Source organism: Miniopterus schreibersii, assembly GCF_964146895.1.
Source record: "Miniopterus schreibersii genome assembly, chromosome: 16".
NCBI classification, from domain to species: domain Eukaryota; kingdom Metazoa; phylum Chordata; class Mammalia; order Chiroptera; family Miniopteridae; genus Miniopterus; species Miniopterus schreibersii.
In genome coordinates this window covers 11,252,770-11,266,921 of record NC_138116.1, presented here as the reverse complement: position 1 = coordinate 11,266,921, position 14,152 = coordinate 11,252,770, and the positions used below count along the sequence as shown (strand labels likewise).

The 14,152-nt window shown below is 36.6% G+C and overlaps 1 protein-coding gene across 2 annotated transcripts in view; it reads right to left on the bottom strand.

Moving 5' to 3' along the window:
• Positions 1-14,152, bottom strand: part of CLTC (clathrin heavy chain) — a 59,497-nt gene that overhangs the window by 31,912 nt on the left and 13,433 nt on the right. For both annotated transcript variants that reach the window (XM_081162643.1, XM_081162644.1), the window contains exons 2-6: positions 9,821-10,028; positions 6,355-6,623; positions 5,625-5,786; positions 3,898-4,011; positions 3,075-3,248 (exon numbers count right to left, since the gene is read on the bottom strand). In XM_081162643.1, the coding sequence (XP_081018769.1) occupies positions 3,075-3,248; positions 3,898-4,011; positions 5,625-5,786; positions 6,355-6,623; positions 9,821-10,028 (927 nt within the window). The remainder of the gene's footprint in view (positions 1-3,074; positions 3,249-3,897; positions 4,012-5,624; positions 5,787-6,354; positions 6,624-9,820; positions 10,029-14,152) is intronic.

Here is a 14,152-nt window from a genome sequence, read left to right as displayed (position 1 = left end):
CCGCCACAGAATGCTGCCCTACTCACCTAAAAGCTGAAGTACTGTCAATTGACATAGAAAAAGGGAGCTCCTCCACTCCACATCCATTCCTCTCTCCAACACCAGAGCTGGTGATACACCCCAGCTTCTAAATTTGTATTACTCCCAACAGCGCTCCTCATACTATTATAATTTCTTGCCTAGATGTTTTTCAGTCACTATTCTACATAAGAAAAGGGACTTATAATTGTTTAATTGTATTGTTAGTATTCGGCAGTGTTTGGCACCAAGTAAATACTTTTTGTTAAATAAATGAAAATGGAGATTATCTGTCCCAAGATCAATAAAAATCTCACACAGTTTGAGAACTCAATAGCCAAACAGATAAAGACAGCCCATCCTGACTGCTCTATATTCCTCTGGAGGAAATTTCAGCCTCCCACATCTTTCATTCCAGACTCCCACCCCAAAGCTTAAGCCATCCTGTATGTGCGATGTATCATTCTACTACACCTTAAGGCATGCCTTTTAAAGGGGGGAACTGATTACTTTCTTTAAAGTCATTTGGATTTCTGACCGCCCCTTTAATTTATGCTTACCTCCTAGGAAAAAATAAGGAAAATGAACTAATTCAGTCCCAACTATAATTTCTGAAGCTTCCTACTGCCTGCTACCTGCTGCCATAATCTTCCCCAAACACCAAATCCAGTTTCACCTTCATCCTACGTTTAAGCTACTCTAGCCCTTGTAGGACATTTAGTCCTGTCCAAAATGTCCACACTCAGAAAACGTCCCTAGGTACTAATAGCCCATAATGTTTTTTATAAATTTTGGTTACAGGATTTTTAAACTTTTGGCTTATAAGATTAATACATAAAAAACACTATCATGTTTCATTGGTACAATAATTGTGTTGTGGCTGTAAAGGCAATAGCCCTTCTTGCTTTGGTAGCCTAGCTGGTAACAGCACATTTCAAAGACCAAATATCAAGGACCATTTGGCATGGACCAAATGTCGCCGTGGATGTTTCAGACAGGACCAACTGTCTGATAAGTGTTCTAACAAATTTCTAGCAACCAGTACTTAAGATCTAGTCCGGCTGGGCGTGGCTCAGCGGTTTAGCATTGACCTAGGACCCAGGAGATCATGGTTGGATTCCTGGTCAGGGCACACGCCCAGGTTATGGATTTGATCCCCAGTTGGGGGCGTGCAGGAGGCAGCAGATCAATGATGACTCTCTTATCATTGATGTTTCTATCTCTCGCCCCTTCTCCCCTCCTCTCTCTGAAATCAATATATATATATATATATATATATATATATATTTAATTTTTTAAAAAATCTACAGGGGACAGAGAAGGTTCCTGTGTCTTCTCAAGTACTCATTCTACCAATTTCAGAATTTAAGCTAGATATTGGCAATAATGCCATTTTGATTGCTTTTGATTTTTCAACCAATAGAAACCACACACTCATGCCTTTAGGGCAGCGATTTTCAACTGGTGTGCCACAAGAATATTTAAAACATGCAATATCTGACTATTTATTCGGGTGCACTGACTTCTTTTCCCTTAGACTGTCAAATAAAAAAAAGACAACAGCCAACACAATACTAGCTATCTGGTGTAAATGAAACAAAATTACACCTTTTTTCGGGGGGGGGGGATCACATTGGCAAAAATATGTGTTCTTTGGTGTGCCGCAGAATTTTAGTAATTTATGTTTGCCATCAGATGAAAAAGGTTGAAAATCACTGCTTTAGAGCATATGTCCAGCTATAGAAGGTTTTGATCCAAAGAGTAGAAAAAACCCTGAAGCCTAAGGTTAAACAAACACCCATCTCCTTACTCAGAGCAGATGGCACAGAGAATTGTAGGGGAAGGGGAGGAAAACAATTAAGATCCCTGAATCAGAGTTATGAATATCAAATATATAGGTAAAATTATTCAAGAGACTTTAGTTTAAGCATTATCTTAAAAACATCAGCACAGTAGAGGATATAAAAAGGTCTCTGGCTTATCAACTTCATGATTATTAAATTGTCATTAACCTAGTTCACCAAAAGGAAATTCATTCTTGATTTTTTCCAACAGAGACACATGTAACTGAATAAATGAAAGCTACTGAATTTTTAAAGTTGCTTTTCTGCCAGACAAGGACTAGTGTCGACATACAATTAAACAGAGAAAAGCCCCTTTCCAGATGAAGAACAGTGCCAAAAGCAATTAAGCAAGCAATTGTAATTCATCGTATTAAGTGCTATGAGGAGGGTTAACTGCAGGGATGCAGAGGAAAAGCACCTAACCAGGTATAGAGTTGAGGTAGGGGACGAACAGGTAGGGAAAGACTTTCTTTCTCTAGAGTATTTGCCTCTTCATACATCCCATTTCCTGGAAATTAACAGAACAAAGGAGGAAAAAAACTACTTATGAACTTCCTCTGCTTACTATCTGGGAAAATACTAATTTGGAGGAAAAATAAGTCAAAACCATTAACAATATTGTTTTCAAAGTTCTAGCCATTTTTTAGAAAATAAGACACTCCCGGAGTAGAATATTTTAATTACATACAAGCACTAAGTAAACACAAAAAACAGATCACTTGTTAATAGTGTGAAGAGGTCTGTCAATCATAACAAATTCAAATCAGCTAGTATCTTCCCTAACTGGGTAACTTGCCCGGTACCCCACAGCAGCTACTGTAACCTATCACCTTCTAACATTAAATATTTAGTATCAAAGAGTTAGGAAAAGATGTAGGAAAAACTCTTTCCCTTGCAGCTGACAATTTTAGAAGTCACAGGAAGAAAACTCCCATAAAAAGTCTAGTCTGTCAAATGTGACCCTAATGGTTTCTTTGAAAAAAGAATCACTTCTTTTGACAATAAAGACACACAAACACAATCCTAGGTGGCTATATACCAGGTTGTCTCTCTGAGACAAGACTGAAAAGAGACTTTGTATCATGTGCTACAGTATTTTTAGGTATATATTATTTTTGGACATCCAAAGTTACCATTTACTTAGGAAAAAAAAAAAAAAAGGCTAATGGTAGTAAGTACTATTTTGTTACTTAAGTTTCAAGGTTTCCTTACTTGTCCCTTTCTGTTTACTCCAATTATTCCAGCTGTGGCTTCATGAGGTGCAGTAACAAAGATTGTTTCTCCACTGATTCTGTTCATGTAGATGCAGGTACCAGTCTCAAGGTCATAGAGGTGGATATAACCATACTTAGTAATCAAGAATACTACATCATGCTTTTCACTGATCTGCATAAAGAAAATCAACACTTAAGTAAAATAATGAGCCCACAAACAGAAAATTTAGACCAATTCCATTTATATGGTGAAATTCTAGAATTATGACAAGAAGCATATATGAAAAAGTAAAAGCTAATATTTAAGGTTTCCTCATTTTTATAGCACATTTAAATATGGCATATAAAAGGATCTTATATAAAACATAGCCCGGCCAGGCGTGGCTCAGCAGTTGAGCGTCGACCCAGGATCCAGGCGATCGGGGTTCGATTCCCGGTCAGGGCACATGCCCAGGTTGCGGGCTCGATCCCCAGTCAGGGGCGTGCAGGAGGCAGCCGGTCCATGACTCTCTCATCATTGATGTTTCTGTCTCTTTCTCTCCCTCTCCTTTCCTCTCTCTGAAATCAATAAAGATATATTTAAAAAAAAAAAAAAAGTAAAACACAAAAATATGAAAATGTATAAAAGAAAAAACAGTTTTGAATGACTTAGGATAACCCAGTTTATATATTAGAGTATTACTTTATAAAGTTTCATTAATAAACTTTATTTTAAAATGAAAGGTATTAAGCCCTACTTAAATTATACTGACTAATAATAGTTTTTGAATTAATTTTGTTAAGAGGAGAGATTTCAAGTCCCTTTGTTTTGCTTAAAATACCTGCATTGCAACAGGAAAGTCATTTTGTGCTTCTGGAGGAAAGAAAACATCCACTGCCTTCTTTGGAAAGGGCTGGTTCCCTGTTGGTGGAGTGCCAACTTCAATAATATGTAACTGTGCAAAAGAAAAGAAAACTTATAGAAACCTAAAGCTTTCAGTAGTTATCATGGCACCTTTATTTGTAGCCCCAAACTGGAAACAACTAAAATGCCCTCCAACAGGTTTACTATTCACCATTTATATTTCCACGGTAGGTTAATACTCCTCAGTAATAAAAAGAACTCTCGTGGACATTATGCTGGGGGGGGGAAGCCATCTCAAAAGGTCACATACTATATGATTCTATTTATATAGCATTCCTGAAGTGACAAAATTATAGAAATGGAAAGTTATTTAGTGGTTGTCAGGGGTTACAGATGGTAGGGGAGTGGGTGTGACTATAAATAAGCAGCATGAGGGAAGGAAATCCTTGAGGTGACAGGATAGTAAGTATCTTCAATCTACTTGTGACACAGAATTATACAATTGTATTAATGTTAACTTGTTCATTTTTTATATTTTATATATATATATATGACTATGTAAGATATAACCATTGAGGGAAACTAGGTAAAGGACACTTGTGCTGTCTTTGCAGCTTCCTATGAATGTGTATTATTTCAAGATAAAAATTTTAAAGTCAGTTGAATAGCTGAAACAATCACACCACAATCTACCTTAAATTAAAGGCATAAAATGTTACTACATTGCCCACAAAGGAGCCTTCTCATGGTTTTACATTGTAACTTAGCATTTAGGTCACCAAAGAGATACAATAAATTCTTTTCTGCCTGTACTTCTACTCTAACACAGATGGAAAGTATGCACTGAAGCTGAGTTGTAGCTCTGTTCACATAGACCTCACAAACTGGATGAGAACATTTTGGTTTTAAATGTCTGATTATCATAATTTAAGCAATTGCTATCTTAATGTTTTTAACTAGTTACCATGGGAAAATATGAAGACTTTAGAGTCCAGACTGGCAGTGAGGGCAGCAGTGCTGTGTCATCCAGCACTGCAGTCAGAGTAGCAAGGGGAGTTCTCAGGGTTCTGGGTGGAGCTTTCGGCTGCAGCCCTGGTGACTGCCTATTTTTCCTGATTCCTCTTCACCTTCCAAGCTTGGTTCTAAACATTCCTAGCTATTGTAAACTATCCATTATCCTTTCAGTATATTTTCTATCCTCTAATCAGCCAGGCTGTTTCTATTGTTTGCAACAACATACAAAGTACTTTAATTTGTCCAGACGATGCCAATGCAGAGCCAAGGTTAGTAAGTTCTGACTTAGGGCAATGCTACTCAAACAGTAGGTTACCTTCTACCTAGTCACCTAGGGTATTTAAAATGCAGATTATGAGCTCCAACTACTGAATTAGACTCCAGAGATGTAAGGCACACAAATGTATACTTCAGCAACCCCAATGATTTTTATGCACAGTTAGGTTCACAAACATAGAATTAAGGCCTTGGTAAAGGCAATCAAAATAAAATCTGACTATAAACAGCCGATACAAAAAAGTTGTTAAAGAACATTATTCATTTTAGATAAATATCACTAGAAGCAGAATTCAGTCACCACAAATCTGAATGTTAGAAACAAATAAACAAGGAAAAGATTATATTGAAATTAGATGACTAATTAGTAGCAGACAAACTGTCACTAAGATAATTTCTAAAGTCAAAACATACCTTCCCTCCAGCTTGACCCCGTACTGCAAAACAAAACAACGTTGATTCTTCTGCATTTCCCTCCATCTTAAACTGTGCGAAGCTAGCCGCATGTCCTTCAATGGGCTGAGACACTTTCCTATCTACAGAATACAACTGCATAGCTCCCACCACACGATTTTGCTACAAAAGATCAAAGAGAATAAAGTTTGGGGACCCAATGAACCAATAACTCCCAGATTCATCATCAACTGGTGAAATAATCAGAATTGCTTTTATCATCTTTAACAGGATTTATAATTCTTTGTTATTTAGTATTCAGTCTCTCAATGTAGATTTTATACCTCCTCATTAAAATTTAACTCTGAAGATTATCTTATTTAAAGCTTAACACAAATGTTTAAAATGTCTCATATATAACCATCTCTTTATGTTATCTTTAAAAAATATATGTATAGGTCTACTCATTCTGTAGTAATATCCATAATAAATTCCAAATCATTCATACAGGGACTCAGTATATCCACTTAACCTGCAAGTAAGACCTAAAAACACTTGGTAAGAGTACATACTCTGAAACTATGTCAATATAAAGGCAGTAAGCCACAGCTCTCTCTTTTCCTTAAAAAAGGTCTTCCAAAAGAAGTCAGATTCAACATGACTGAGCACAGACCTAATTTTAAAATAAACTGCATTCTGGGCATATTAGTTTTCTAGACCTTTCTTTATTAAAAACTAGAAAATATGTTACCTGTGCAGATATGCCAGTCAGAAGTAACCACTTTTGCTTTGCATCTGTACGATAATTGATAATCTGGCAACCTGCAAGGCTAGAATGGCGATCAAACATTTTCACTGGCTGAGATTCTCCTTCCATACTCCAATGGTAAACTGCATTATCCGTAACAAGAGCAACCGTATTCAAAGAGATCCACTTCCAGAAGGTGACATCATCAGTCATGGTGTGGGCCTTCATTTTACTTTTCATTTCAATGTTAAATATCTGAAGAGTTTTCCCAGCTGAAAAAAAAATTAAGAATTATGAATCATTAAGAAAGCAAAGTTCAGGATAAATTAATATCTAGCTAGACTAGCTCTGTAACAAGACCTGTGACTTCTGAACAAATGGTTCTATCAGGAAACTATTCAATAACCAACTACAGAAGTAAAATTGATAGAGCAGCAACCACTGAAAAGAGAGCTGAGACTGGGCAAACAATCTACATCTGAAGCAAAAACTAGATTTACCTCTATTAAAGACATTTTAGACAGATAGCATAAAATTCTATAGAATTCTAAATCCCAACCAAAACCGAGTCTAAAGACGGCCTGCTTATGGACAATAAGTTTGAAATCTTATGATTTATAATTAAGAATGTTTACACATTAAGTTGGTTATAGGTACACAGAACAAAGCAAACCTGATACAAACACGTGGGACAAATGACTACTTTCAGAAAGGCAGTCATGCCCCATCCAACTAAGTCTTGTGGAAACCACTTTCCAGAAGAGATCTACTTCAACGGAACTGCCTCACGAGCACATGAGAGCAAAGCACGCTGCACTGAACTGGCTGAAGGTGCAAAGGGAAAGGTAGCAGAGGTGCTAGAGGAAAGGAGACAGAGACACAGGAGTACAGTTTCCGATGCTGTCAACGTACTGGAGAAAGGACCAAAGCTAAAGCTTCACCCGGTGGAGACAGCAAACACTTGGGAAAGGACGCAATCTGCCTTGAGTGCTACGAACCCACTGAATCACACGCAGAGGCTTGAATTTGTCATCTGAATTCACTCACGGTCCACAAAGTGATTTGGTTTAAACTAACAAAGGTCAAAGCCCATAGATAATACTAGGCTATTTAATCCAGATTAGTCCTTAGAGACTAAGGAAAACTCCACTCCTGAGCCACAGAGAATCTGGATCCTGAAGAACAAAAACTATGAGTATGGGGGGGGGATGGGACAGAATACAAAACATACGGCTTTGTACCAGGACCTTCTTACCACACGAGTAAGAACTTCTTCCATAAAACAAAGACTATTATTCCCATCCCACACAGTATGTAAACCACAACCAGACTTGAACAATTGTGAGAGTTATAGTCCTGTTTATAAAAAGAAGCCAAGGGGTTTAAAACTGGTTTCACAGGGAAGCAGTAGAGTTAGTCCTCAATAGGTTCTGCGACTTTAAGTGAGACTTTAAGCGAAACGACAAATAACGAAACCAATTTTACCGCAGGGTAACTGACATAAGCAAGTTTAATTCCTATGGCACCTCATCAACCTTATGACCAAATGACGTCAGTCGAGGACCTGCTATATTTGGAAATTACTTTCCTTTGCTGCCTTCCCCAACCCCTAGGTTAGACTTTTTTTTTTTTTTTTTTACATGAAAGGGGTTGGAGTATACGTTATGTAAGAGGTTTGAGGACAAGGGCAAGGGTTGGCAGCTTAACTTCATAGTGTACACATATGGGCACAAATCTGTAACGCTATTTACTGTACAATGCTCTGAAAGTCTTTTCAATTTATTCTTTTTATAAAACAGGACAATAACTAATACAATCTAATTTAAGATAACTCACCATCTGCACACATAAGAAAGCATTAAGAAATGTGATAACAACAACATTAAAAATAGAAAAGAATTTTGAGAAAATTTAAACGATGGCCTTTTTATAGAGGTGAGAGAGTTGCTAAGCAGTTGAATTTAAATTCTTTAACGAGGCTGAAGGGTACTTAATATCTTAAAGTAAAATATGTATTGTTTAATAGAAGCAAAAAGCTTACTGCTGCAAAACATGTGGCCTAGGTGAAAGCTGGATGGATCATCTTTCCTTGAGATGAGATCAGCTCTAATCTTAGATATGTAATGGTGACATTTGTTTGAATATGCTTGGCCCTCTCCCCGCCCGTCATTTATCCTCCAACAAGTATTACTACAAAATACAAAGTTTAAATCGTGTACAGAGAAGTCTGTTTAAAAACTTCAGCACTTCTAACAACTCATCCACAAAATATATCAAGAAATGACTAGGATTTTGAGCTAAAAACACAACAACAACTAGCAAATTACCTAACATAACCCTCTCATCTTACAAATGAATAAAAAGTAGACTTCCTGCATATTTCTATGTCTTATCCAAGGTCACGCTGCTGGCGATGGGGCTGAAAACAGTGCTTGCACACCATTTAGGTAATACACTAGCACCGAATGGCTTTATCTATGGACTTAGATCCCAATCATCTGATTTTTAAAAAAATTTTTTTTTAATTTATTGGGGTGACAGCTATGTGATTTTGAGTAAGGTCTCGGTTTCCTTACATAACTGAATTTAGGCCATAAGGTTAAAGTAATCTTCATAAAAGTTACACATATGCTCCAAAGACACTTAAAATATCACTAGGAACCCAAACTCTTCTTATTACACCAAGAAGAAAAACAAGCAAAAAATAGGCAGTTAAATGCCGTTTTTAGTCAGCCAGTTTGTCACCAAGTTTTAAGAGTCAATTCCAGTTTGTCACCAAGTTTTAAGAGTCAATTCCATTGTCACTCTAAAGTTCAAAGGAAAAAAATCATAGGCTCCCAGCCAGTATGAGGTTCTCTGAACTCTGTTTAGACCAATAGGTTGAACAGTTCCCTATTATGACAATTAAAAGGTGAGTCTGAATAAACTCTAACACCCATGATTTCAAAGCTTTAATACCCACCCACATATAGACACACTTTTACCAGTCAGTGTAAATTCAAGCCATTTATAAAACTCAATAACATAAGTGAAGTACAAGACTGATGTATAAGGGCACAGCATGAACAGCAAGTTTATAATCATAACATTCTGCAATGTGTAGGTGCTAATATTAGCCAAGTATATTTTATTACAGAATATGAAACACTAACTTCTTATATCTTCTCTGTGCAGTGCTATTCTTTTTAAAGCACAGTCTTATCACACTGTAGGTATAAAATTTAAATTCATTTAATATAAAACTTAAATTTTCTCCAAGTAGATCTATGCTGAATAGAAAGACGTTTTATAGAAACATGCCAAGTAAAAGTCATGAAAGTAGTTAAAATCAAATTCAGTAAGAGCTTTAACTTTGCAGATCTATTTAACCAAATGTAATCAAAACACTAAAAGAGCTCCTAATTATTGTATTTGAATAAATTATACATAGGAAGAGTTTTAAGAAAAATAAACCCACAATCTTTTATACCTTTCAATGCAATTACTTTGCTAGCTGGATTCATGATGGCGCTGTCTGCTGAAATCGGTCTTCGAATTGGATTACTTGGGTCATTCATATCAATGATTACCACTTGAGCCTGCTCTCCTACTTTCTCTCTAATGCAGATGAATTTGTCTGACTCCATAGTCAGGGTACTAAAGCCAATGTTTGCTGGGTTAATACCCAGGTTCTGGAGCTGGAGAAAAAACAAACAAACAAACAAACATTAATAAACCATGTTACAAAATGAATTAGAAACACTTGATATCCATGTATTATCACTACAAATCCTCATTTAACCATCAATGCTTCAAGGTCAGCAGTGAAAAGTCCATTACATAAACTCAAGTGAGGCAATTGATAGCCAGATAGTGGACCTTCTGTTCTTCCAACAAATATGGCATTCAATTGTTTTGTTATGACCTTGTAGTTTTAACTAGAGATGTATAACCTTGTGGTTATAATTAAAAGGTAACATAACAGATATAAAAGAGTTACATCTGGTTCAAGGGATTTGAGGTCATCAATACTTCTAGTTTAAGATCTTTGAACTGTCCTCTCTTTCCCCCTTTAACATGTAGAAATTACTTGTTCACTTGCATTAGACTTCAGAATCTGAAATGAAGTCACAGCATAAAGACAGAGAAATTTAAATTTTTCCAAAGTTCTTGATCTAAAGTAACTTAGATTATTAGCAAGAGCAGACAGAGAAGTAAACAAAGTTACAATACTTTGCAAAAAGTGCCAAAACAAAGAAATAGATGTAAGCGGGACGTTGTCAAAGAAGACCCACAGCTAAGGGGATATGTTCAAGGGAGACTAAAGAATGCTCAACAGAAGAACAAATTCTAAAACCCAGAGATGTAAAAGTAGGTCTGCTAAGGGAATTATAAGTACTTTTGTAACACTGGAGTATAGACTATGAACATGGTAATAAGTTGAGGCTATAAAGACAAGCAAGGGTCAGACTGATAAGCTAAATATACCCACTAAGAATACTGATTTTTTTTTTTTTTTAGGCAAAGGAAGCTACTTAATCACCTTGGTCACGAGTACACACGTGTTTCTGTGTGTGAACGCTGCTGACCAGTCACAAGATAACTCGTGTCTGCACTTACATTAATTTAAGTAATTTTAAACACCTTGCTGAGAGGTCACAACGGAAAAGTAGCTGGCCACACGGGTGAGTTCTGGCTCAAAATAGCTGGTCAGCAAGGTGTTAAGGGTTTTAACAAGGGAAATAATGGAATCAGATTTGTTGTGTGTACTCAAAAGATATTCAAGTATTTTCGAAACAAATATAGAGGATCTAAGGATGGTAGATCTTTGAAAACCAATTAAGTATGTAAGAACAAAAGGCACCTGTAGAAGGAGAGATCTACCACAGTGGGTTATTAACACTCTGGGTGGCTAAATGTAGTGTAACAGATTAAGTCCCACTAAAAGGCTGCCTGAAGGCTTTATTAGCCTTAGCCAAACTAGTTTTTGCCCCCACCCCCTGCAGTAGATAATAAATTCACATGGAATAAAATACAAACAAACAAAAAAACACAGGGAGAAAGAAAGAAAAAAAAAAATCAAGCCTTTCTTCTCCCATTGTCCCCCAGATATTCCAACTTCCCTCCCCAGAGACCACCACTGTCACTACTCTCTTTGGATTGGCTGAACCAAGTTAACTATTCTATCTAAATTCTTTTGTCAAACTCTTCTGCTAATAATGCTTAATTGTAACCAGGCTAGGATCTGAATAAGATATAACCTAAGACTAAGAGGCTGTGTTTTACTTTCACTTCCCTCCTATACCTCAGTGGCTGCAGGCACAACCAATTATAAAGCACAGTTACAGGAACTCAGTCATGGAACACCAGGGCAAGGAGTCAAGCAATTGTCCAACTATTAATACAAACGTGGTAAATATGTAGAAGATTAACTAGCTTTACAAGCTCAATTATATGCTGCCATGCAGGGCAAGTATACAAGCTGTGAAATATATAACTTGTAATGAATTTGGTTACAATAAAACTTTATAAATTTTCATTTCTTCCTGACTCTAGTTTTACAGTGACTTTTAGTTTGAAAACTAATGAAGGAAAATAAACCATAAGTGATCTCCTGAAACATATTGTGTGGGTAGACTTCAGGGAGGCCTTATACAAACCAAGTTGTCCGCCTAGTTTCAGGAGAGGTGTATACATCTACTTTTCTAAGTAAAACACCCTCAAACTCTTGTAAATTTAATCAAGTTACCTCTCGATAATTGGAGAAAATATTCCAGTGGCTCATAGAGCTCCAATAAATACATATGTAAAAGCAACATGTTATCTTCTAAACTACTCTGTAAAATAAGAAGTCTGTGTTTTTGTCACTACCTAAGGCAATTTTGAGTTTCAACTGTCACAGCTGAAGTCCCAGTGTTTCAGAAAGAGTAAAATAGTGTCCTGGCTGGATGACTTGGTTGGAGGGTCGCCATCAACACCAAAATGTTGTGAGTTCAATCCCAGGTCATGGTGTGTACAGGAGGCAACAGATTGATGTTTCTCTCTCTCTCTCTCTCTCTCTCCCCCTCCCTCTCTCTCTTTCTCTCTCTCCTTCCCTCCCCCTTCCTCTCTCTCTTAAAAAAAAAAAATCAATAAAAACATATCCTCAGGTAAGGATTTTAAAGAGAGTAAAATAGTCAAATACTAAAGTTAAAACAAGGTTGCAAACCATAAACACTAACTGAACCCACAAATGATTCTAATAGATTCCTTTTTACCCCTCGACTTCAAAGGCAGGTGCAAGGCAACTGTAAGAAAACAGAACACTCTTAGTAAAGAGGAGGAAAAAGGAAAGTCAAGAAACCCATGTTTCCTATTCCCAGGTAAATGCACTAAGAAAAGCATGTTGTCAACGGTTAGCACTGACCTTCAACCTCAGAGCTGTTTTACTTGCAGAAAAAGCATATCTGGTTAAAAACGGATGGGGCTGCCCTGACCCATGGCTCAGTGGTTAGAGCATCAACCTGCACACTGAATGCCCAGAATATTCACCAATTCTTCCCAAATTTTTCTATGATATATAATCAAAGGGAAATATCCCAAAACACACAGTAATAGGACAAGTCACCAACATCAACTACAAACATGGCTTAGGTAACACTCTTAAAAAGAGCATCATATAAAAGGCTTATCATACTAGATAACTATGTCTAATAACATTCATATAGATCAAAACTTTCAACATGCAACATTGTTTTAAACAGGTTTTGTTTTCAAAACAGCACATACTAACCATAAAATATTTTTAGTCAATTATAAATTCTGATGGTATATGGAGCTATCTACCACAGAAACTGAATTACAGACTGTGGATTGGACCACTAATAAACTCAGAGGACATATTAAGAGTCTCAGAACCTGCAGCTATTTTCAGGGAATACAATAATATCCAAATATGGTCACATTTTATATCCTCTCAATTGGCAAAATGTTGCTCTTGCTGACGCTGGGGATGCTCTATCTTGAGATATGCTTGGAAGTTTCTATAATAAAATTTGTTTTTAACTTCAAAGAACTGTTATTTAGCTGATATAAAATAAGAAGAATATGAAGTCAATAAATTTGGGTCCAAAACCAGTAATTACTTTTTTTTAAATAGTTATTACATGTATACAGCAAAGTATTCAAGCTGCTCAAAAGGGCATATACTATGAAAAGTCACCCACTCTATGTTTCCAGCAGTCCCTCTCCCTCCAAGAAATTAGATACGTTTCTATCTGTGATATAACCTATAAATATTTCCACCCTCCCTTACAAATAAAAAACACTAACGGCACATGCAGAAAAGTGTATAAATTATCAACTGTTAAAGAAAACCACCCAAACACTGAGAACTACCCAAACACTGTAACTCATTTGGTTTCCACACGAGATTCTGATACTGGCGTACAAGTGGCACAACTTTAGGACTGGACACTTATGCCTAGTCTGGATTCCAAAAAGCAAGTAACCGATTTCCTGTTAATCAGCCAACCCAAAACTCTAGAGTGCCCTAGAGTTACAGGTTACAAATGATATGAGTGTTTCCTTTTCCCTCTTCTCCCTTCCGCACCCCAATTTAGATTAACATGCTCGGGGACAAAAGTAAGACACTAACTACAGCCTTAGTTTTTACTCAGAAATATTATTTCAAATTCCCCATAATCTAGGCAACAAAGAAGGTTCTTCAATCAAGTAAGCAATTACTGTATAAATGTGTAACTTTGGTTATAAAATACAACTGCCATCCAGAATTAGCTGGTTCTGTGAACTGCATAAGAGCCAAAATGCCTGGGTTTAGTCC